Source organism: Petaurus breviceps, unplaced genomic scaffold (genome assembly GCF_028583685.1).
Source record: "Petaurus breviceps papuanus isolate PSGF00001 unplaced genomic scaffold, PetGlider_PUasm1.0 103, whole genome shotgun sequence".
In the NCBI taxonomy this organism is placed as follows: domain Eukaryota; kingdom Metazoa; phylum Chordata; class Mammalia; order Diprotodontia; family Petauridae; genus Petaurus; species Petaurus breviceps.
Genome location: NW_027185588.1, coordinates 44367 through 70687, shown reverse-complemented (window position 1 = coordinate 70687; position 26321 = coordinate 44367). Strand labels below are relative to the sequence as shown.

Here is a 26321-nt window from a genome sequence, read left to right as displayed (position 1 = left end):
AGGCAATGCCCGGCCCGAGGCGGAGAGGAGGGCACGGGCCTCGAGGGGGCCACGACCCGGGCAGCCGAGGAAGCGGAGGCCCGCAGAGGAAGGGGCTCACCCACGGTCACGCCGGCGGTGGGGCGGGCGCTGCCCCCGGCCCCCCGCTGGTCAGCCTGGCCCTCCACTCACCCGCGGCGTGACAGGAGATCCATGGGCGCGGCGGCGGCGGCACCTCCTCCTCCGCCTCCTCCTCGACAGGAACACAATGACAGCCCCGCCACCCCCACCCCCCACCCCCGCCCCCAGCCCTCCGGCGCCTCTGCGCACGCGCTGCGCCGGGGAGGACCCGGCCCGGCGGGCGGGGCGCGAGGCGGGGCGGCGGCTGTCCCGCGGCGGGCCGGCGGTCGGGGCGCCCGGACCGGGAGCTCCCCGCGCAGGCGCAGCGAGCTCCCGGGTGGACCGCGGCGGGATGCGCCCGGACCGAGGGAGATCCCACGGCGCATGCGTTGGATGGAGGTAGGGGAGGGAGAAGAGGAGGGAGAAGCGAGAGGGCTCGGCCGTGCTCGGAGCGCACGCGAAGGCTCTCGGCCTCCTGGAGCCTCGTCCTGCCCACCCTCGAGGAGGTGCACAGGAGCAGAGCCCGGGAGGCAGGCGGGGATCACAGCGTCCGTGGGCCAGCGTCCTCATCTGCAAAATGGATAGACTACCCTCGAGTTACTTCTGAGCCTCCTGGGCTCTCATGTGCAATTCAACCAACAGACATTTATTAAGCGCCCACCACGTACCAAGCACCGTGCCAGGCACATCAATAAAAATTAAAAGCAAGCTACAAAACTGTCCCTGCCCTCAAGGAGCTCACAGTCTAACGGGAGAAGCAATCCGCGAACAACTGTACCAACAAGCAAGGGCGGGATCGACTGGAGCCCAGCAACAGAGGAAGGCGCTAGACCTGCGGGGGAGTCGGGAGCGGCTTCTCCAAGAAGGCGGGGGTTTGGTAGGGGCGTCAGGGAAGACGGGAGGCGGAGTTCCAGGCCCGGACAACATGGACAGGCCCGAGAGGGGGATGTTATGGAATGATGGATGGAACAACAGAAGGCATCCATGAAAGGAGAAAGGAAAACCACCCAGTGGGGACCCCATTTGCCTCTAGAACACCAACCCTTGACAGCCTGGCTCTGGGATTCCCCAGGCTCCCCTTCATACCTTGACATGGGATGCTGGGCCTGGGGGTGGATGCCCTGCCTTCCTGGGATATCCTCCCTCCTCAGCTCAGCTTCTGAAACTCCTTCCCTTCTTTTCTGGTGCTCCTGGCAGCTAAGGCTCTCTCCCCCTTCTCAGTTACTGTCTACTCAATCATTTGTGTCAATGTTGCCTCAGGTAACCCATCTGTAAAATGAGGGTGTTATGCTGGATGACTACAAGGCCCCTCCTGGCTCTGAGTTTATGATCCTATGGTCCCTTTTGACCTTCTCCACCCCAGTAGAATGTAAGCTCCTTGAGGTCTAGGCCTTCTTATTTTGTCTCTGTAGCCTCAGTGCCACAGTGCCTTACGTATACTAGCTTATTTTAAAATGCTTGCAAAATTAATCTACTTGCATAGGACTGCTGGGGGGCTCACATCTGACAATGTATGTTTCAGCTGCCATGATGGTGATGATGAAGATGGTGAAGATGGAGGTGGTGGTGGTGATAGTGGTGGTGGTGGTGGTGGTGGTGATGGCAGCAATGATGATGGCACTGGGCTCCATAAACATACACTATCCCCAAGGTGAGATGAGAAAGCTGAGAAGGTGATTTACCACCAGGTCACACAATTAAATAAATCATTACCGCTGAAAACGTACCGGTGCCTCCCATTCCCCAATTCAGAAGGACTGCGCCAAGCTTTCAGCAAAAGACTTAGCTTTCTAAACCAAAGTGCTGCCTGACACACTGACAGACTTCTCCTCTCCTTGTCACCAAGAGCATTTACAGAAAAAATCTCCAGCTCTTCCCCTCTAGACCCAGGAGCATGAATTGACTACAAGAGAAGACTGACCCTCTATCTAAACCATGTGAGAAGGCAGCTTTTTTGCAGGCAAATAATGAAGATTTGGTGTTTTATTATCACTAAAATACTGTGCTAGGAAAAACAAAACAAAGATTTATAAAAAAGGACACTTTATTATACCTTTTATCTGGTAGGATGTCAGTGCTCTTTAAAATCCTACTATTCAAGTACAAATGTTTATGTTTACAAAGTATTTACAATTTCAACCTTGTTCCTGTATGTTTTAAAACACAACAGCTATCCGGTTACAGTGTTGTTTGTTTTTAAGCCAGCATTTTTATTTATTAAAAGAAAAACCGTTCCCCCTTGAGGCACAACATCTGAACAGTACTTGGACGCAGGCAATGTGCTTCCCCACTTAACGTTTTACAACACTGTCTGACCTGAATGAAAACAAATGTCTCTTAGAGAATAACTGGTTTCAATGGTGGCCGAAGTAAAATCTCACAACGATTTTGCTGCTGTGTTCCTGAATACACCCTTGAATCATCATAGCGCAATAAGAGAAGCCTGATTTGCATGGTAATACAGAATTTTGCTAACAGTAACAGTCTGAAACTTCCTAGACAACTTTGCTGAACCAAACTTCATTATCTTCTTAAAAACAGAAAGCTTGACCTTTCAAACATGAAGCTAAGGAAACTGGATGAGTCAGAACACTGGAGATGGAGTGTTTTACTCAAATGATTATGTGGAACACTACTTAGGGCAGGAGTAACCTTTCGATGCTATACTCTTAAATATGTATGCTCTTGGTATAAGTCCAATGAGCTCGTCAATTCCTTCTATGTGTTATTAGGATTACTGAAGTTGAACTAAAATCTCCTTGCCAAGAATATGGAAACGGATTCCTTTTCACCAGCAGTGACAGGGACAAGAATTACATACAGCAATTATAAAAACACCAGTTTTTAAACTTTTAAAAGTTTTTCTGCAATTGGCTCTAAGTTGTCTACGCAGACTGCTAGGGGATTACAGGGGGGGTTATTTAAACAATTAATTTTTACCTTTTGAGAATTCTTGGGCATTTCTAAAATAAATGCATTCAAATTCTATCATCATTTTAAAAGGTTCACTCTGAAGATCTAAAGAAAAACTATCAGGATGGGCAAATGGAAATAAGTTTGGAGAATTCCTATACATTTTAATTCTGCAAGTTTAGAATACGTATAATATTTGAAACTGTCATACTGAAAAGCAGCATGCACCTGTGACGTTTTCACTTTAAGTATTTCTGTGTGAACAATTCACTTGAAAATCAAAACTTTAACAAATTATGAAATCTCATAAAAGTAGCAAGTTGTTTTAGTACTCCATTCTTTCTCAAACTTCAATTTTATGATCCTTAAACATATGATCTTTACTGTCTACCTATTTACTTAGAGCTAGAAAAGTGTTTGATTACATCGAAAGAAATCTGTAGGATGCTTGTTTTTTTTTTTAAATTGAAAAGTGGATGAATTTCTTTGACAAATTACTTAAAGTAAGAAAACTTAAAGGAAAAATGCTGCATTTACAGAGGAAAAATAGATTTTTCAATAAATATTTAAATTTCTGAATGCTATAAGACATAACTGGCATTTGTTAAAGAAAAAAAAAAACCAGTATACCCTTACCCTTCCCTGGACATAAATGAGCAAAATATACCCATGGAGAAAAGGTACTATTTAGGCTTTTTCCTTTTGCATACTAAAAATATGGCAAAAGACATGTATGTAAGATGCCATCATCAACCAGCATAGCCACTTAACATTCCATCCACTGCCTTCCCTTATTTAAAACAAACAACATCAACAAAACACCCTGCAACAGGAATCTTCCCTTTTTCTCCTTCAATATCATACAGCTCCACAAACAGTAGATGGTTAAGGTTCTCACCTTTACTAGGTTGAACCAAGATTTGCTCAAGTAGAGCCCCTGGAAAGTGAAAATGCGGTGACTGCCCAAAACATCCTGCTTGATAAGACTAGCGTATTTTTTTCAATGTATTAAAAATTTGTACACATTTACAATACATAGATCGCTTGGTCTATTTCTGGACCCTCAGATGTACCATCTACATACATATAAATATATGTATATATAATGTTTCTCAGCTCCCCCGAAGCTTGGACCTCAGAATGTTCTTGCCATCCCTACTCTCTAATCTCCATCTAGCTCTCACTCTACGTACACTGAGACTAAGGTCACCATAGATTATACAGCAATAAAACAGGTGGTGCTTATGACGCTTCTATGGCACTTTAGCTCTAACTAGTCCAAGACATCAGAGTCCCAACATTTTCCTGAAACAATCTGAAGCAGCCCAATGCATGTTAAATAAGCCAATAGACAAAATACAGGGAATGCACCTACAATGTGCTTAGATGAACAGTATTACCAAACATTTCCTTTAAAAGTATGAAAACGAATCACTTTTAGAAAGCACAGAACACAATGGCTACTCTTTGGAATGAAAACTCAATTACAGGTGACTGACTCTAGCTGTTCCCTCCACTAAAAGGACCATGGTTTGTCTTTTCTGGATAAGGTGAAAGAATTAAGTTAAAGTCTTATCTAAAATTTTTTTAAGTTTTAAAAAAGACTTTCCATTTTATGACTCACTGCACAAACCAATTAGCACAAATGTAATGTGCAAAATATTGTATTACTACAAAGAAATTCTACTAAGTGGCTATCAAAACCCAGTACTAGTGCTCTGGAGAAAACACTGCCATGAATGAAGAAGGAGGGTACTAATCACCATGGTCACTGTTTCCATTAGTTATACAGTACAGAGAGGCTTTCAGGAAGGATCACTTTTCTGTAAGAGAAGGATACACTTTAATAAAATAATTACACTACTTGGTTTTGACAAGAATTTTCCAAAGGTCGTGTGTTTTGGTGTGAGAATGTTTCCAAGGTTCAGAAATAAATAAAATGTCCTCTATGAAGACAGTGGTTTTCTGCCTCAAGACCAGGAAATAGAAAGGGTGTGCCTATTTTGCAGCTGGAGCTTGACCAAAGAAAACAAATATCCCCGCTTTTCCCATGCTTGGCTCAACTAGGCTTGTTAGCTGTCTTTAACCTGACAGTCGACATTCTCATTTGTAACTTAGCCTGCTGACTCTGGCCATCAGAGCTGGCTGGCCCCTGGGCGGGGTTGGGTACACCTGGGGCCTGAAGCTGCGTGGAGGCTGTTGTCACCACCTGCTGTTGGAGGAGTTTCTGCTGAACCACCTGAGCTGTTGCAGTCACTGCAGGGATCATTTGGACCTGCTGACCTGCAGTTGTTGCTTGAGAGAGTGTCACGGTCTGTGGTGACGCCTAGCCCAGAGAAAAGAAAAGACAAGCTAACTGAAAAATCTCACATATGTTATGAAAATGCTACAACAGAAACAAAAAAAGGGTGTGGCTAGGGCCTCTGGGAGAGAGAACTAAATGAGGAGCTTCTTTGAGAACTCTTAGTTCCTAGATGTAGAGGTGGAAGGGAGCCTCAGGCATCCCTTCAGCAGTCCAACCCCTTCATGGTACATATGAGGAAACTGAGTCCCAGAGTGGAGAATGCTTTGTCTAAGGTTACACAGGGAAGAAGTGGCAGGTCTGGGACTGTCTCCCCAAGATCCAGTGACTTCCAACCCTGTGTCCTTTAGACTATGCCACACTGGCTCACTCCATGTATGAATTTATGAAACCATAAAACTGACAAATTAAAGCTGTACATGTTTTCTATTTCCTCCACCCCCTTCTCCAGTAAGATATCAGTTCCTTAGGGGCAGGGACTCTTCCAATTTTTTCTTTATATCTCTAGAACCTAGTACAGGGTCTTGCACATAGTAGATGATTAATAAATTTTTGTTAATGAATTCATTTAAAGTGAGGCCTTCAGCTTCCAGCGATATGTAAATGAGGAAAAAATAAAATCCCTGCTTTTATATAATCCCCAGGTAGTCTGAGTGGCCATAATTGCCATTTTATAACACTTGAGTAAAATGAAAGAATATATATTGTCAAGACTTTATGTCATTGAGAAAAAGATGAAGAAAGACCTCATCCAGGAAATGAACACATGGTCTACTTCTGCAAAGTTTAAGATGCTTTCGCTTGCCTGCGTCTGTGCTAGGACTTAATCATAAGAGTAGTATAACAATTTTTGTCAGAGATTGTTTTTTAAATAGATACTGTGGCACAGCTGTCAGTCACGGAGTTGAGGTTCACCCCAAAGGCAATGGAAGGCCCCAGCAGGGGCGAGCAGCCTGCAACAGAGCACATGTAAGCCGTGATGGAGAAATGGTGGAAAGGATGTCAGAGAAATGTATGTGTAAGAAAGAAACTGGGCCAGTCCTGTGATGGGGGAGAAGGAAAACCAAGGGACAGCCTGTATGCTCCACTGGCATCCTGGCCACATCAAGAGGAAGGGAGGAAGGCTATCTGCTCACTGAGTGAACATGATGAGCAGGCACAAATAGGTGGCAATCTGCGTCCCTGGAGAGAATACCCACACTGGTGAGGAAAACGAGCTATTTGAGTACAGAAAACATGGGCACTTTTTTAGTTAAAACTCCATTTTCATGAGGAGCCAAAAAAGATGACCATGTAACAGAACACAGATTATTCTGGACTTCATGAAAAGGACTGAAAGTAAGTCTAAAACTATGTACATACCAAAAAATGCCATGTGTTCTCAATATTATCAAGCTGTTTTCAGATCTTACCTGCTGAGAAGCAGAGGCCACCTGCTGAATACTGGCCACAGCTGTTTGCTGTTGGACTACTTGAGGAAGTTTTGCAACCTTCAATATAAAAAAGTCTGATTACAAGAAATTCATGAACATTGTATCCACTAACTAGTATCCTTTCTTTCATCCTCAATTATTTTTGCACAAATATGATTACTACCAACAAAGTTCAATTTATAAGAGATTTCCTTGCAATCTGAATCCTTACCAAGTGTTTATTATTTCACTATAACCTTAAGTTGAAAATAACTATATTCTAAACTTCCTAGTTTTGCACATTGTACACATATCCAAAATTACTACTCTGGAGAGTCACAGAGAGTTAACAGGAAAACAAAGATACATATTAACTACTGCACCAAGCATGTTAACAATTACTCACCTGAATCTGTGTCTGCACTTGCTGGGTCCCTGCTAATTTCTGTGCCTGGGAAATCGGTGTAGTAAGAAATTGAGTTTTAATTGCTGGCTGGGTGGCATAGGTTACTTTCTGTTGTTGGCCTTGGGCAGTTATCTGTTGTGCAGTTATCTGGAAAGACAGATATGATTCTAAATAATGCTAATTAACTTTTGATTTAAAACAACAAGAAAAAAACCAGCTACAAAGAGACCAGCCAATTTAAATTAAAAATTAACTTTAAAGGGAATATAGTTTTTAGATTACTTCTTATTTTGAGGATCTGTGATTTCAAAGCAATTCTTTCTACTATCTCATATCACAACCCTTCTCCAGGTTGAAAGACAGCTACCAAGAGTCAATGTGAACAAAATAAAATTCATCAACATTCATCTTATCTTAGTGATGAGCCCTACCCCACCCCCAGCATAGCTTGGCTCATACTTGAAACACCACAAGCAGCTTACTTACTGACCTAAATATGAATGCTTTTTAGACCTGACAAAGCTTTTAAAAATATATATAGTTGTTTTTTTTTAATTCAGGGGAGCAGCCACTAACTGTGTAGTCCATGTGAATAACACTCACAACAAACTCACTTTTGTTGTAGCCCTAGGTATGACCCCCACAAATAAGTATGTGGATAAAAAGGAGACAAGAACCAGTGCTCTCTAGATCAGGGCTTTTTCAACTTTTTGCACCCATGACCCCTTTCTGTGTTTCAACAGTGTTCCTTGGCATTTTGTGGCATGATGGCATGTGCAGTGCAAAGTGGACGTGCTCTGTGTTCAGAACCAAGGCTGCAGTGAAGCTGCATGATGCAACACACGCAAGCGCTGCCAGAAACACTTCGGATTCATAATCCGTCTGATTTTTAATTAATTTTTGGTGGTTGCTGCCAAATTTTTCACAGCTTCCCCCACAGTGTAAGAAGCACTGCTCTACTTGAGCACTAGAGGGCACTCAACCTCACACATCCAAATACCTTCTGTGGTGCGGGAGCCTGGCCTTGAGCCACCTGAGGCTGGATGGCTTTCTGCTGCTGAACAGCTTGCTGCTTGAGCTTCAGAAGCTGCTGGACATGCACCGGCTGTGCAACCACAGTCTGCCCTACAAATCACCAAACGCTCTGTTAAGATCAAGAACCTGAGACCAGCCTGATGAATACATCTCCACCTGCTGCGTCACTTACTAGACGCTAACCAACAAGAAGCCTGTAGATGTTGAGCATTAACCCTACAACTGTGTTGAGGGTTATTATTTTTGATACAGATTTATAAAGCTACCGCAAGGAAATTAAGCTCAAAATATGTCCCTATATTTTTAGTTGTATTTTTAAAATAACTTTTGAAACCTGGAAGTTCCAGTCTCCTTGTGCCCAGCACTTTTTTTTAGGTCCTGGTTCAGACCTATTATTTCATCAGTGAAGGGAACTCCATATGTGGAAATACTTTCTACCAATGTGGATCACTAACTCATCTATAACTTAAGTCTTAGGGAGTTGCCTGAGGCATATGAGGTTAAGTGATTTGCCCAGGATCACACAGCTAGTATGTGTCAAGAGGTAGGACTAGAACCCAGGTGCTGCCTTTTGGCAGACAATGACTTCAAGATCTGTCCTCTATTGCTACACTGCCTCTCAAATGAGATAATTAGAAATAATTATACTTACTAAGATTTTAAATGTTCACACACAGAATATAACAAATAAAAATATTTTTTAATATCCTACAAACTTGGTAACTATTCCCAACAACAAAAACAACTGGGTGAAAACTAGAAGTGACTACTTCCCAAAAATTACTGTTGGGAGAATTTCCAGAGAAATACCTGCTGTTTTCTGCGGCTGTCCAATAGCAACACTAATCCCAGCAACATTCATAGGAAGTGTTGTGACCCCAGCTGATGATACAACAGCTGCCGGCACAGACACAACTGGTGGTTTTGCCAATGCCACTTGAGCAGTCTGAGTTGTCTGAGCTTGTATCTGCCCTTGAGCTTGTAACTGGGAAGTAGGAACACGAGTCTAAACAATAAAAAATAATAGATTATTTAGGAAAAACTCAGAATTCTCTTTCATCACATCAAGAAACTATGCTGTGTATATTTTATGGCTAATGTCAATTAGCCAGAAATTACAAATGACAGAAAATGATACAGGAAAAGTCTAAGTTCCTTATCATATCCCACCAAGCAGTTTGGCTTCCTGCATACATATGAAAACCCTTACAGCAAAATTAGCTCATTTCAACATTAGTCATGGATCAGAATTTAACTACACCATACTGCCACAAAGACTCAAAAACTTTTAAGTAATCTTGGATTCCAGGCTAAGGATCTCGGACCTTAATCAACAGACAGTGGTGAGAGCCTGAAGGCTTCAGAAAGAATACATTAAGAGCTGTGTTTTGGAAAACAAAACAGGCATAAAAACATTAAGATGGAAGTGATTCACGAGATGGACTGGAACAGTTATCTACATACAGGGAAACAAACTAAGTTATTGCAACAATCCCCATGTGAGTCAAAGAGAGTCTTTACAGCAGTGGCAGTAGGTACAAAAGAAAAGTCAGAAAAGAAAGACTGACAGAGTCCAGTGATGCATTTATTTCTCTCTCCTTTACATCTATTTCTGATCTCCAAGATTTCTGCTATTTCTCTTCTAAAACTCTTCCTTTCTATACCTACTGCCACTACTATAAATCTAGGTCCTCTGATTCTCACTGTAATTACTGTAATAATCTATTTTCTAGTCCTTCTTACATTAAACTGTTTTCATCCTTCATGCTGAATCTCTGTTAAGTTTAATCTTTTTTTTTAAATCAATATTCCTAAAAACAATTTTACTGCATCATCCCCTCCTCCCTTGCTTAAAAACATTTGTGAAAACACAGAACACTAAGGTATCTGTTGTGTTGTAAAAATTAAGAAATGATATAACAATGTCAGTATCTTGAGTTCTTGGCCTCCCTTAAATCTAACCTTAGTTTTCCTTGAATCAGTATCTCAATCATTAGCTTACTCAATCATTGGCCTACTATGTGCCAGCCAATGTGCTAGGGCCCCAGGATGCAGATCCAAAGAATGAAACACTTCCTATTTTCAAGGGACCTTACTTCTATTGGGGGAGAAAATATGCTCACATAAGGCTATCCATGATATATACCCACCAAGAGAATACAAAAGGAGGGAAGGACACTAGAAATTGAGAGAAATCATCAGGAAAGACATTTTTTAAGAAGGTGGTCCTTGAACTGCCCTCTGAAGGAAAAGAGGGAATCTCCAAGGCAGGGGGGTAAGGAGGGGGGGAGTGCACTCCATGCACAGGAGATAAGACAGCACAAGGCACAGAAAAAGGGCATGAAGTGCTTATGAAAGCAACAGAGAGAAGGTCAGTTTAACTGGACCAGAGTGAGAAAAGAGTAGTAAGGTTTAATGAAGCTGAAAGGAAGTTTGGGCCAGGTTATTAAGAGTTTTAAAGGCCAAAGAGAGAAGTTCATATTTGGAATTTACTGAGTAAGGAATGACAGAGAAAGAGTGACACTTAATGAAAATCACTTTGGCAGATGTACATAATGAAGACAGAGCCGGGAGAGACTTGAAGTAGGGAGAACAATTAGGAAGTCACTGCAACAATACAGGTCAAAGGTGACAAGGACTTGGACTAAGGCTGTAGTTATGTGAGCAGAAAGAAGGGTTCAGATTAAAGATGTTGTAGAAGCAGAAATGGCAAGGTCTCCTAACTGACCAGATGGCCTGGGGGGATAGTGGGTGGAGTTAAGGGCTGGCAGTGCACACTAAAAAAATGATGGTGCCCTTTTCAGCAAAAGGGAAGTTTGGAAGAGGGGTAGATTTGTAAGGGAAAGAGAATGTGTTCAATTTTAGGTATGTGGAGTTTGAGATGTCTCTGGGACATACAATTTGAAATGACTGAAATTCAAGGGAGAGAATGGGGCTACAGCTGGATACAAAGATCTGTGAGTCACCTAGATACTGAGATGGTAACTGAACTCCTAAGAGCTGATAAGGTCACTGAGAGTGTGTTTAGGGAGAAAATTCAGCCACCCCTACATGTAGGGACCTGATATGAATGACAAGTCAACAAAAGAGAGTAAGACAGAGTAGTTAGTAAGGAAAACCAGGAGAAAGTCATGTCACAAAAATCCAAAGTGGATGAGGTGGTGGTCAATTATGTTAAATGTAGCAGAAATGTCGAGAAGACCCTCAAATCTGGCGATTAAAAGATCACTGGCAGCTTTGGAAAGCGCTGTTTTGGTAGGAGGTTGTGGTTTCCAGATTGCAAGAATGAGGAAGAGGAGAGGAAGTGGAAGCACTACAGATAGCCTTCTCTAGGAGTCCAGCTAAGAAAGAGAGGAAAGACAGGACAAGAGAGGGGAGAGAAGACAATCAATTTCAGGGAGGGAATCTTAAGATCCCAAGACTGTGTCACCAGAAAGTGTGTGACTTGTGATGTTGACCAAACTAAAAATGAGAATGTCTTTCTAGCCTTGACGGAAGACTTAGATTCAAGTCTCATCTCTGAACACATTAGCTGTGTGACTCTAAGCAAGCCACTTAACTTTTTCAAGGTCTAGCCAACAATCTAGTACTCCAGGTTGCAGAGAAGATGCTGACCTACAATGGAAGACCGTTTCCTCATCTGGGAATTCCTTATGTCAAGGAAATCATAGGTCCAGTCCCAATCTCTTTGTTTATGGTTGACCACAATGAAAGAGGAATGTTAGAGTAAGTCAGTTGGTTTCAAGAAGATATTTTTTCAAAAAGTGTGGGGACATTTACACTTCTATTGTTCTGTCTGGTAAATCAAAAATCATAAACTTAAACTATGTATATTTCTTTAACCTTGAGGCAGAATTTCATTATTTACTTCAAAATTACTAGAAAATATAAACTGGAAGTTGTCTGAAACAAAAAGGTACCGAGATTAGCAGGGGAATTCTACCTGTAAAACTTTTCTCCAAGAAAAAATGCTTTTGTATTAATAAAGTGCCTCTGAAAAGCTAAAAGGAAGAGTATAGATTATTTTTTCCCCAACACCTTCAAAGATTCACCACTAGTCCAAGATCCTAGGCCTGGCATGAGGTCTCCCCAACCTTACCTGCCATTCTTCCTTCAGTGATCACATCTTCAGTACCATATCAAGGTGGGCCTCGGATCCCAGCACTTCTATCAAACCTTCCCAAACTATACCCCTTTCTCTCCCTCTCCCAGGGTTTTTCTGCTCCTATAGCTGTTACTTGTGTCAGACACACTCTCAACTGTTCTTTCAAAGCCTTGGCTCTGTGTGCTGGTCTCCCTAATATGAACCACATTAAATGAGAACTTACAAGACGAGCAACTTGGAGGTTCGCTACTGTTGTGCCCGTGAGAAGAGCTCCAGGCCTTGGGGCCGCAACTGCTGCCAGCTGTGGTGTCTGCTGTGGCTGCTGCTGTACCTGTACTTGGGTGGCCTGTGGCTGGGCCCCTGGCTGGGTCTGCTGCTGAGGTCCTGACTGTGGAGGCAGCTGGAGTTTCTGTTTCTGCATTTTGATCAAGTGCTCCTAAAATCAAATAAATGTCCATTAATATGCAAAATGTTTAAAACTTACTCTCTTAAAAACTATGAACAAACTGATATGCCTTCATGCATAAATTAATTCTTTATATCTAAAGAAAATGGGGGTGGCCAGGTAGCACAGAGAGTTAGAGCACCGGCTCCAGTGTCGGGATGACCTGGGGATCAAATCCCGGGCTCAGACACTTAGCACCCACCCAGAAACACCTGGCCGTGTAACGTTGAGCAAGTTACTTAACCCCAATTGCTTAGGGGCGATCAGGTGGCTCAGCGAGTAAGAGCATCGACTCCAGTGTCGGGATGACCTGGGGATCAAATCCGGGCTCAGATACTTAGCACCACACCCAGAAATAACTGGCCATGTAACCTTGAGCAAGTTACTTAACCCCAATTGCTTTAAAAAAAAAAATGTAATCATTGATAATAACTATTATAATAACTATAATGTAATCAATAACTACAATCTATTACACACACACACATACTCTCTCTCTCTGCTTTATGGTTTTTAAAGTGCTTTCCATATGTAATAAGGATGTGAGAACTTATTGGCATCCTTGTATTTGTAATTCAGACTGAGATGTATTGCCCCTCAACACTGAGAGCAGTCTGGGACTATCATGACCTTTACATTTATAAAAGTAGACTTTGAACTTTACATAATGAATTGACAAAACAGATTCTGATCGATTAGCAAGTCTATGACAAGAAGAATCGGTATTCCCTGGTCTACAAAAAAAAATTAATTTAACAAATTGCAGTTTCATCAAATAAATCAAGAAATACATTTTATTTAAAACTAAGCCTGCTCACTATTGATAAGAGCTATGAAGTGGTTCAACTATTCTGTACAGTAATTTGGAACTATGCTAAGAAAGTGACAAAAATATTCATATACTGTGATTTTGAGATCTTACCCCCTCAAGGAGGTCAATGATAAAAAGAAAAGCTCTCTATACACCAAAGTATTTACGGAATCACTTCTATATTTGCAAAGAATTGGAAACAAAGCAGATGCCCATCAACTGGGGAATGACTACACGAGTTAATTAATGAAAGTAATAAGATACTGTGTTACAATAAGAAAAATGATATAACTGTAGACAAGAATGGAACAACTTACATGAAATGATAGAGACTGAAGTCATCAGAGCCAGAAAAACAATGTACAAACGGAGCACAACAATGGAAATGGCAAGAACAAGAACAAAATAATCACACTAAAGCCCGAGCAATAATAATGACAAACGATGGCCCCAAAGAAGAGAAGAGTCTCCCACCTTCTTAGCAAAGACAGGGGCTGTGGGTGGAACACTCGCTAGTGCCATAGTGGCTGAAATGTTACTTTTACTGAACTATTTTGTTTCTCCTTTTTAATTCTTTGTTACAAATATGTTGTAAGAGATATTCTAGGAAGGGTAAGGGGAAAGACATTGTGAAATGTAAATAATATAAAAACAGATGACATCAAGAGCTATTTAATTGAAAAGTTCTTATGTCCGCAAGAAGAAGAGCTATTTAATACAACAAACACTGGAATGCTCTCCCTTCCCCATCTCTGCCTACTGGCTTCCCTAGCTTTCTTCAAATCTCAATTAAAATCCCATTTTTAAGGAAGCCCATTCCTCTTAATTCTAGTGTCTTCCCAGTATTAATTATTTTAATTTATCCTGTATATAGTTTCCTTTGTACAAATTTGTTTGCATATTGTCTCCCCCCATTAGATTGTGAGCACAGGTGAAGGGAGGGGTGGGGACAAATGATACAGGACTGTCTTTTACATCATCCCTAGCACTTAGCATGGTGCCTGGCACATGGCAGGCAACTAGTACATATTTAATAACTGAATGACTCCTTGGTTCATACTGAGTCCATGGGACTCCAAGGGTTAAGTGCTCTGTTCTAGGGCTGGCTAGTCTGAGTCCATTTCAGATAGTTACTTCAAGGTGAGGTTACAAAGCCTCAGGAGGGGCAGAGCTGGGGAACCTGTGACCTGAAGTCATGTGGGGCCTTCTAGCTCCTTGGGTGCAGCCTTTGGACAGAGTCCAAGCTTTACAGAACAAATCCTTTTGTTGAGGGGATCTGTTCTGTGAAGTCTGGATTCAAAGGGCTGTGCTTGAGGACCTAGAAGAGTCCTAACAGAGCCAGGACCAAGTGTTTCACCTTTATCTTCATGATTAATGACCTTTCTCTAGTGTATGGTTCTGAATGTATACACATTCTCTTGCGATTAAACCTACAAAAAAAATTTTTAAAGAGAGAAAAACTAGGTATCTAAAACCTACTGGGCTCTGGTTCATAAAAATAAACTTTGAAATAACATTCGAGAATGATTACAGCATCTAAACAGCCCCCTCACCTCAAAAAAAAGATTTCCTTACCAGTTTGTCCATGATTTCTGAAATTCTTCCCTCAAGAATACCCTGCTTTGATGAAGGCACTGTCCTATGTTCAAATATAAGTTCCCTTGGTAGAGGTAATACATTTAGGTGTCAGCAAACTAATTCACATTATTGTACATGAAAATCTGTCTGTAATTAAGTGAGAAGGCCAAGAATATGATGAGGATATCGAGTCTCAAGAGGAAAAGTAAGGGGGGGTCACTCAAAGTATACATCTTCTCCTTCTTTACAGTTCTCCACACAAACACTCAAACAGTATCTTTCTAGGGTTTTCTCATGTCAAGAGAAGGAAGAAATGGGCCAAAGTCCAAGGCAATGAACTGGACCTGGGTATGCAAAGGACAGTGAGGTTAAGTACAAATGAAAAGAAGGAGCTAAAAAGCCAGGAGCAGGACCGCCCAAATCAGGAAAGGTCATCAGTGGCAAGGTACTGTAATGTCCCACAAAAAACAAGATGCAGAAAGTCAGCATTTATATGTAAAACATTCTCATTTAAAGACAACACAAATAAGTTTTATCTACATAAACAAAGCTGAGTTTTGATGAAGCAGGAAAAGATTTTGAAGGATCCAGGCATCAGAGATTTAGCCCACTGAACTGTTTTTATATGTTTGTTATGCCTAAACAAAGTTTCCCATCATTATTTCTCAGAAGCACACTTCTCACCGGTGTTAGCTTCCCCACAGCTTTCATCTGGGCAGGGGATTGGGCCTGGCCCTGGATCTGTGGGACCTGCACCTGGGCCGCCTGCTGCTGCTGCTGCTGCTGTTGTTGCTGCTGCTGCTGCTGTTGCTGCTGCTGCTGCTGCTGTCTGAGAAGCTGGAAATGGGCTGGTGTGATCGCTTTGCCGGGAAGCTGAACCCCTGTGGCTGCAAAGACGTTTTCTTTCATTAAAAGGTGGCATCTTCCTTCCTACCCCATGTTCCACATCGTCTTCAGATAACAAGAACTTTTAATAGTATGACTACTAAAAGACGAAAGTAGAATCAAACTTTTACCTTGAGTCACCTGAGTCACTAAAGACCTGGTCTGAGCTTGCACAGGGGTCAGGTTGGTGGTGACCACGGCAGAAGCTGTCACAGAAGTGACAGCACGCACCCCCTGAGTAGATGCTAGAGAGACCAGCTCAGTGGATGCAGCAGGTGTGGCAACTGTCCGAGGCTGCGCATGAACCACCTGAGCAGGAGAAGCATTGCCTGTGGTCTAAAAAAGGCAGAAAGATGCAGATATCAACTCACCTCAGACAATTTGGAAGTGCTCTGAAGTTCAAAAGGAATTTTCAAAGAAAAAAGGATAAAATTTCTAAAATTAAGAATAAGGAAAAATAAATGACAGAGTTCTTAAAAAAAATATTACGCCAATAGAAACAAACTAGTACACTACGTGCCAATTTTACAGCTGGAGTTTCTGATGAACTAAAAGTGTACCATATTATCAATACAACAATTTAAAATATGGATGGCTATATTCACATATCGCATAATGCTTCATTACAGAATTCTAACTCAACTGTTGGAATAATTAATTTCCTATGTTAAGAAGAGAACCATTCAAGTTGACAAGATAAGACCCACCTCACCTCCATGTCTTCACCTGAAGGACCTTCTTTTTCTCCACTGAGCAACAGGAAATTGTGACTATCCTCTGAATCTATCTTCTTGCCTAACATAATGACTACTTAAATAAGATTTGATGTTTTCACACATTAAAACTGTCTTCTTTATGATGAAATGTGAGACCATTTTTCCCTTGCTTCTTTCCCTGGCTCTCACCCCCTGAAATGAATCCCTTGAGTGTCTACAAAAGCACTGGCCATGGTCTCACAGTGCTCCTATTGCCACAAGTCTGGCCCATACTGTTCAATTCCACAAACGTGTATTAAGTGCCTCTGTATACAAGGTAGTCTTCTTTCCTGGAGCCCCTGTCTTCACCTGGATCTTTTTATTGCAGAACAGAAAAATTAAGCACAAACAACATCTTCATCAAAAGAGAGACTGCTGGATTAGGTCAATTCTCGGCAATTTTAGCATATCTCATATATGGGGAAAGTTTTTTTAACAGAGACTTTGAAAATGCTTGGAACTATGGAATTATCCTGGTAGAAAAGAGTAATTTCACTCTTCCCTAGAAACTTAATCTCCCTTCTAATAAGATATTGACTCAAATTTTCCTCTTAGAATGCTGCCTTCCCAACCTCTCATTAAACCTCAAGATAAGATGCTGCTTAATGCACTGTGTTTCTTTCTATGACTCAAGAGATTCAGAGAATTTATAACGTCTGTTTGTGTATATGTTGGCCTCTGGGTGAAATGAGAATGAAAGAGAGGGAAGGGGAGAGAGGTTTCTTTCCAGTCCTGGCTACAACCTGATGGCCTTCACATGCCAAGAGCCTTTCCCCTCCTACAACACGCAACATAATGTTAAGTGAAAAGTCAGTCTTGATTATCTTGATAGTGGTTAGGTGTTACATCAATGTTTCAGAGTGCTTCCCCCTTTTGCATTACCCCATGTGATTTTCACAGCTATCCTGGGAGAAAAGAAAGAGTTTACTAGTCCCACATATAGAAATGAAGAAACTGAGGTTCACAAAGTGTCGGTGATTTGCCAGTAAGTGGGCAGACTATGCCCAGAACTTAGACTGGGTAGTTCCAGGTTCTTCCCACTGTATTACTCCAGTGATTAACAAAAGGAACAATATCTTCCATTCCTATCCAGAAGGCACCCAGTCGAAGACACATTCCAGAATTTGTATAGCTCAGCGCTCTCTATCAGTGAGTCTCTTATCCTGTTCTGGAGAAGACAGAAAGGCTGCTTCTTCACCCAGCAGCTAGCTGAAGTGGTACGGGAAAAACCAAAGGCTTTCGATAATATTATAGTATCAACAGATTGAGAATTAACTCACTGTTAAATTTCCAGGAACAACTGGTGAAGCAATACGCTTGTTAATGGACTGAAAAGTGGCAGCAGGGACTCCAGCTATGGTGTTCACTATAACATTTCCACTAACTGTACCTGCAAAGAAAATACATGTTTAAGGAAAATATGTAAAACTGGGATGTACTTTCTTATTTCAAAGCTCTCTTAGTCTACTTACCAGTTGGCATGCTTGTCCCAGTGGCTGATGTTTTAATTGTTCCAGCCTGTTTTAGAAAGAAGAGTCAAGGTGACTTAAAAATTTTGTTATTATTTTTAGCTGAAAAAATTGTGAGTTTCTCAAATACAAATAAAATGCCATAAAATGCATTTGTAATAAGAAAGTTATTTCCACATTTGGCCAGTGACTCATTATGGTGGTTCTTTCACATGGCTTACAACAGTGAATCTCTAGAATGGGATTTGGTAACCAGGTTTGTGTACTGGCCTCCTCTAGCAGTCAGTCTGACAGCCTAGAGATGGACCTCTGCCCAGAATCAGATAGGAAGAGGAAAAAGATGTCATTTTCTTCCTAAGCAAGTTCATGGACTCCCTGAAATCTATTCATGGACTCTTTGGATCCATGGAATCTATGGACCTTAGGTTAAGCTCTAGAAGAATAATCCTGTATACCAAAATACTTTATTTAGTCCATGTCAATATAATGGCCCTTGTATAAATGTTATGTGACCATGACTTGTGTATAATAAATTCAAGTGAATTTGGGGAGGATGAGATAGGATTTTTATTACTCTGGTCTTTTCCCACCAATGAATCAATTAGCCTTCAAGTTCCTCAACTTAAACATTTTAATCATCTCTACCAAAAACCTGCCAAAAATGTTCATTAAAACAACTACAGATTCAAGGACTAAAGAGATTAAAAATGAAAAATGCACATGTCTCTCTTTTCTTTACTGTATTTGTCCCTTATAAGTTCAAATACTGATTTAGTAAAAAGAAATCACACTTTAATGTAGGTCGTCCCTCAGACCTGAAATGCAATTTCTAGCAAATACTCATTAAAATTCCACTACATAAAAACTATTTGGATTGTCTATGGACTTCTCACTAATATTCCTGTACTTTGGGAACCTGACCCTGGCTGTGGCCCCACTCAAGTCTTTGTGACACAGGAAGCTCATGACGCTAGATGAGTTAGTCTTATTTGCTACTAGAGAAGCTCCAAGTATATTTGAAGGATCAATACTTTACCTCCATTCTGATTAATACTAAAAAGCTATAATTGTTCATAAGAAATACAGTGTAATATACAATCCTTATTTAAAGAACTACATCTAACAGGTTACCCACATGACCTAAGTAGCAGGTTTATGGAGGTACCAAATGCAAATACAGAAAGAATGCCAGTAGATTTCATTTTGATATCACTCTGATGAGAAGAAAAAACCACAACAGATCCTGTTTTGACTGAAGAATGAGCCTTTTTTTGGTTTTTCTATATTAGAGACACAAGTTACATAAAGGGAAAGAGATCAAAGGAAAAGGACAGGAGACTGACTACCTTGGGGACTGACTCTACCTCCACAACAACTTTCATTCATCATTCCAACTCAACACTTTTTAATCACCTACTATGTGCAAACACAGTTACAAAAACAAAAACTAAACAGTCCCTGCCCTCAAGTCACTCTACTAAAGAAAAACAATCATCCTCAACAAGAGACATATACATAATAAACCCAAAATAATCTGTATGCTAGATTCAACCACACTCCAGGAAGAGAATTCATAGAATTCAGAACAGAAAAGGTGGCAACTGACTTGTTTAGAAAGAAGCCAGGGATTCTGCATGATGAAGGTGAGGACTAAAGACAATGCACTCTAGGCAAGGGAGACAGACTATGAGAAGATGCTGAAATAGGAAAGGGAAAAATGTCTAGAGACAAACTGGCACTAGACTATGAAGGACTTTAAATGCCCATATTCTCTTCTGTCACAGGCTAACTGGCAGGCTCTGAAGCTTATTCAACAGGAGGGGTATGGTCAAATCCAAGCTTTAAAAATACCTATTTGGGAGAGAAGAAAAAGTAAAAAAGCAAGGAGAATGATGAGGAGGCTATGACAATGGTCTAGGCCAAAGGGTCTGAACCCCCATGCTGACTGTGGACATGGAGAAGACATGGAGTCTTTATATTTGAGGGGCTGAAAAGTTGGTATCAACAGGACTGAAGATGAGGGACAGATGAGAAGGAAGAGTCAAGAATGAGCCTGGAGCCATGGACCAAACTGATAGAGGAATGGTAGTACTCTTGACAGAAAGAGAAAAATTAGAAAAGAAAATGGGATACTTTGAGGGTGGGAAGTGGAGTTTTATTTTGGACATGCCATAGAACATCCAAGTGGAGATTTCTAGTAGGCAGTTTTTTAGGAATGCAGTTCAGAAGCCAGATGAGGACTGAAGATACAGCTCTGTCCCCTTCCCTCCACTTATATGACCAACCCAAATTCATAGTCTCAACAGTCTCCTAATTGGTCTCCATTGCCTCTATTCTCTCAAATCCATCTTTCATCTAGCTACCAAAGTAATATTCCTAAAGCCCAGGTCTGACCTTGTCATTTCCCTGTCCAATCAAATTCCAGAGGCTCTTTCCTCCTTCTTGGATAAAAAAGGTCTCTCTTTGGCATTTGAAGGCCTTTACAAATTGGCTCCTCCCTATGTTTCCCCTCCTTATACACCTGAGGTACTAACTCAATTGGTCTACTTGTTTTGCCTCATCAAGGTCGTTCATCTCCCTTCCTGTGCCTTCACTCAGCCCTCACTTCTGCCTCCTGAAGCTCCTCACTCCTTTCAAAGATCAACTCAAGGGCCAATCTTTGACAATCTTTTCCAATTCCCTACACTGTTATTCTCCATTCTCACCCCCCAATTCCATGATCAGAACTGTATGCAGCAGGCCAGCCAAAGGACTAGACCTATGATTTTACAGCTAAAAAGGTTATTTTAGGGGAGGAAATTCTCTCTAACAATTCAGGTTAGCAACTTCTCCACAATTTATAGTCCTATAGAGATATCTACAGCACAGAGGATAAGTCACTTACCCCATGTCACACAGCATACAGGTGTCAGAAGTAACAGTTAAAACCACGTCTTCCTGGTTTCAAGGTCAGCTATACCATGGTATCTCTCATTTATCTATATGTGTGTATGCATATGTGTACGTGTGTGATGTATATGTGTGTCTATAGTATAGAATTATCTGGATACATGTTTCTCCCCAAGAGAAGGTCCCTGAAGGGCAGGGACCTCCATCTCTGTAATCTCAATTCTAAGTATGGTGCTTGGTGCATGGGACTTATTGAGAGCTTGTAGAATTAAACTGAATGAGAGCTTGTAGAATTAAACTGAAGAACCAAAAAATGATTCTTGAATTTAAAAGCCCTCTGTTAGTCTATAACTTAAGTATTTTTCAGTTAGATATATACTCTCTATTCTTGGCTGATTCATCACTCCCATATTAGATATGTACTAAATTTTAAAAATCCCATAAACAGTGAATAAAATGCTAGGTAGGAACATTGGAAAAAAGTAATCCAAAGCAAATTATTATCAATTTCTTTTTCCAAAAATATATCAAGTGGACTTTAACTAAAAAATTTCTTCCATGCTATGTGGTATTATCTTACCTATACTGTTACTATTAATTTTTTTACTTAAGTTAAGACAACAAAGATTTTTGTTTCGTGATTTAGGTTTCAGAATGTTCACGACTTCACAAAAGAATCACTTCTCTTTTGACTCACTGTTTTGACTCTTTTGACTCATTGGTTTGAACCACATGTTTGTCTATTTCTGTTGTTAAACACTTCTCCCTTCTCACCAATACTGCCATGCTGGCCACAGTGGTAATTGTAATTTGCACCTTTGTTTGTTGCTGCTGCTGCTGCTGCTGCTGTTGCTGCTGCTGCTGCTGCTGCTGCTGCTGCTGCTGCTGCTGCTGTTGCTGTTGCTGCTGCTGCTGCTGCTGCTGCTGCTGCTGCTGCTGGACCCCAGGAGGCTGGGCCTGAGGCTGGGCCTGGCCTGCCTGCTGCCCAGCTGTTCCCTGCTGCCCAGGCTGCTGCTGTTGCTGCTGCTGCTGGGGCGGCTGGGTGCCCGTCTGCTGCTGGGCCCTCTGCTGCTCAGCCAAAGCCTAAAAAGAGAGAAATCCCAACTACAAACACCATTCCCTGGGGTTCTTGTCCTCGCACACATTGACAGGCACAGCCTTTTTTTCTCCAGCTTTAGACTATATAGTCTGACTGAAATGTATTTAATTGCATACCTTTTTCTCTTTTGCAATTCTCTCAGCACGCAAAGATGCAACCTGAATTGGAGGCAGGGGTTTGTCATAGTTGATTCCACTGAAAGCAAATGGAAAAATGTGGAATTTATTAAGCATCCATGCCCTGCAACTATGTTGAGTGCTGCATATACCAGGACAAAAATAAAACAGTCCCTCCCCTGCCTTCAGGTGCTTATATTCTCCTAAGACCTTCGTGACAGCTAAAATTCTCTATTTCCCAAGCTGCTGGCCATCAAATGTTCAATCTCCATGGACAAGGAAGTCCTTAGGAATGCATTTTAGGACTGCAGCTCAGAAGCTAGGTAAGGACTAAAGATATAGTTCTGTCCCCTTCTTTCCATTTATGTGACTACTTCAAATTCAGACTCTCATCAACTCTCATCTGAACTACTAGACAGTAGTGTCATAATTCATCTCTCTATCTCCAGCCTTTCTAGTGCATCCTTCACATAGCTCTCTAAAGATCCAAAACAGGAAAGCCAAGGCAAAAGCCAACCATGGCTACTGTAAAACCTCAGAGGGAATCCAGGTTCAAACAAGCCTGGATAAAAAATACACAGGCAAGGGGCGGCCAGGTAGCACAGAGAGTAAGAGCACCGGCTCCAGTGTCAGGATGACCTGGGATCGAACCCTGGGCTCAGACACTTAGCACCCACCCAGAAACACCTGGCCGTATAACCTTGAGCAAGTTACTTAACCCCAATTGCTTAGGTGGCTCAGCGAGTAAGAGCACCGACTCCAGTGTTGGGATGACCTGGAGATCGAATCCCAGGCTCGGACACTCAGCACCACACCCAGAAATAACTGGCCATGTAACCTTGAGCAAGTTACTTAACTCCGGCTGCTTAAAAAAAAAATACACAGTCACTTACCTCTCTGCTAGCACTGAAGCATGCTTTGGGTTCTTCTGGAAAGGATTCATGCCCAGTCTGAAATGAACAGAATGGAGAGGAGACAAATGCTGAAAGCATAAAACTTTTCCAAACCAAAGTCTGACAGATGGAAAGGGAGATGTTTAAACTCACTACATACAAAAAGATTTACCACGAGATACTGTACTCACACCTCAAGCAAAATTAACAGAAAATGAGCATTCGAGAAACATACAGAGGCTTGATTGGGGGACTTCTCTTCCCGGCAGTCATTTTCATTAAATCAAAGTGATTTGTGTACAACTGGGTGTGGGTAGCATTTTCATCTTGGGCATAGATCTGGCTCGTACGAAGAGGACGGTTGTTTTTGCTCTGAAACAAATGAGATGAGAGTCAATCAAAATTAAAATATCAACAAGAACCTATAATTACTCCACACTTCAAGACAGGGATTGCTTATTTGGAAGCTAACAGATATACAAGTTAAACTTTCTAAGATTAAATACTCACAAACTTCTTTCACCCCTATGAAATATTTATGTTAGTAGAAACTTGAAGTGTCCAAATTTACATGTCATGGAACTCAGCAAGGGAAACAGGTTTCCTTCATATATTAAGAAGAATATTAGAGGGGGCAGCTAGGTGGCACAGTGAGTAAAGCACTGGCCCCGGAGTCATGAGGACCCAAATTCAGGAGGACCCGAATTCAGTTCCAGCCTCAGACACTTAATACCCACACAAAAACACTAGCCGTGTAAACTTGGGCAAGTTACTTAACCCCAATTGCCCTCCAAAAGGCAAAAAAAAGAAGAATATTAGAATGACAAACTTTCAATGATGAATGAAAGTACCACCTTAGGAAAAGATTTGAGTTACTGTGTTAGACAAATTTTCCCTTCTCTTTAAATAACAAATTCATACTCCCAAGAAATCTTAAAAGTGCAAAATATTAGAGCTGGAAGAGACATGGTAATCATTTTATTCCAACCCTCTCACTTTACAGATGAGGAAAAGGAGTCCCAGAGAGTAATGTTCAAGGAAATTTAGAACCAAAAACTATGCATGCAAGATTACAATATCACAAGCTAACTTATAATTGTTCTATAGTCCCATATATGTAGCACTTCCAAAATATAAAATTCAGCAGAGAAAGATAATGAGAAAAGAAAAACAGAAAAAAAGACTGAGAACATCACACTATACCAGATAATGAAATTACGCCAAGGCAAAGTTAAGGAAGCGGTAAGGGAATTCCTGCTGACGTGAACCATTTTGGCTCTGAGGGAGTGAGAAGTCCACTTTGCCTCCTCAGTGCCAGCAGGCTCTATTCTGCCACACCAGGGACCTAGGACCTGATTCTCCCAAGTCTGGTTCCCATGACCATTTCAAACTCTGATGGAATAACAAGGTAGGAGATGCAGGGAGTCTTCTCCTGCTGCTGTTAAGTGGGTTACTATTTGTTCTGTAATGCCCAGAAGCAAATCCTTTAGCTCTAGGAATGAAAGGCACTATAGGAAATTCTGAACAGTCAAACTTTTGTGAACTATAAGAATTCTGAGTCTGTCTTTTTATGTGTGCTTCTTTGCATCAGCTCTAAAACAAGGTTTTCCAATTTATTCAGAATATCACCGTCATACCTTATAAATATTTTTGCCTTTTTATAAATCAGCTATAAGAAAAGAAAACATTTTTGCTTTAATTTTTTTTTCCATATTAAGGTTATGGCTAATTACCATGAATGCTTCCAAAATACACAGGCACAAAGCACTTCAGGAAGTCTCTTTTATGAAGATATCTCATAATGCTATTATGAAGAAAGCTTGTTTTTGTTTGAAGCAAAGAAATGTTCAAAATTTTCAAACAATAAAAAAAATGATCCATACAGAAAGCAAGTAATTTTCTCAAATAAAAACTTCTAAATTTATCCCCCAAAATATTTATTTATCAAATAAAATTTTGGAGGACTCCCTAAAAATGCCTGACTTAGTACCTTGTTACTGATGGAAAGACATAACCACGTGTTCACGCTCTGGCAGGAATCCAAGAATTTGGTTAGAGTGGATGTAGATCCTATCGCCATTTTTAACTTCTGTTCAAATAAATCCCTTCACTCAATAGGCTACATTACCAACAAATAGGGCATGGTATAGAGAAAGATCACTGCACTCACCAAAATGTATTTCACTTGACATGGACTTAAAGCCAGATGCTTTCCAGTACTACACAGTTCTGAGATTGTCCCACAGAGAGGCAAGAAATCATGAAGCATGAAAGAGGTGGTTGCATGAGGAAAGTCAGATGAAAAAACAGAAAGAGACAACCAAACAGGGTCCGAGAAAAAAAACATTGCAAAGTGGAGACACGAATGTTCTTTATCTCTAGTGGGGAAAAAAATAGTTCCTCTTCCTTTCTGCATCTTTTTTTTTTAAACAAAAGTTGCTAAATAGTTGGCTACATTGTAAATGCACCGTAAATACTGTAATTTTAGACATTCTTTTTTAAACTTGAAACAATCAATATGCAACTTAGTCCCCTTAAAGCCACTGTAACACACCAAGAGATTAAAGGAGGGTTTAGTGACAAAACAATTTGATAAAATTAACTCAATAATCTCTTCTGCAACCAAAGTAAAGATTAGTATAAAGGAGCAATTCTTTTGCTCTTAATCCACAACTCTGTTAAACAGAAAATAATGATGTGCTATAATAATAAGGTGACTTCACCGATGAACAATTTCAGAATAGAATTTTGCTGCTGGGTGGAAAGGGTTGCTTCAAATGATATACAGTGGCTTGATGAAAATCATTTGATCTAGAAATAAAAATTTAAAATTACTGTTCTTCTGTATCTAGTTGCCAGAAAAGTATAACTGAGTTTAAACTCACCTTTCCCTCTTCTCTTGGAATGATGACATTTTCATAGCGGTTTCGGCACTGTTTGGAAGATCGATAAACTCGGCTGCAAGAATTAACAACATCGCTAACAAGATCCCAATTAGGAGTATGCGCTGGTGACACAACAGTGAGATTTAAAGGAAGCTCAAGCAGCTGCTTTACAGCCTAAAAACAGAAGATGTTTCAGATTAAAATATGTCAACAAAAGCACAAAT

The 26321-nt window shown here is 40.9% G+C and overlaps 1 protein-coding gene across 1 annotated transcript in view; it reads right to left on the bottom strand.

Moving 5' to 3' along the window:
- EP400 (E1A binding protein p400) overlaps window positions 1-26321 on the bottom strand; it is a 192368-nt gene that overhangs the window by 126438 nt on the left and 39609 nt on the right. The window contains exons 26-39 of the mRNA XM_069088665.1: window positions 26098-26271; window positions 23448-23584; window positions 23213-23269; window positions 22320-22398; window positions 21921-22187; window positions 18219-18264; window positions 18027-18136; window positions 16123-16327; window positions 15791-15993; window positions 12496-12708; window positions 8978-9173; window positions 8133-8257; window positions 7133-7279; window positions 6727-6804 (exon numbers count right to left, since the gene is read on the bottom strand). Coding sequence (XP_068944766.1) covers window positions 6727-6804; window positions 7133-7279; window positions 8133-8257; window positions 8978-9173; window positions 12496-12708; window positions 15791-15993; window positions 16123-16327; window positions 18027-18136; window positions 18219-18264; window positions 21921-22187; window positions 22320-22398; window positions 23213-23269; window positions 23448-23584; window positions 26098-26271 — 2037 coding nt within the window. The remainder of the gene's footprint in view (window positions 1-6726; window positions 6805-7132; window positions 7280-8132; window positions 8258-8977; window positions 9174-12495; window positions 12709-15790; window positions 15994-16122; window positions 16328-18026; window positions 18137-18218; window positions 18265-21920; window positions 22188-22319; window positions 22399-23212; window positions 23270-23447; window positions 23585-26097; window positions 26272-26321) is intronic.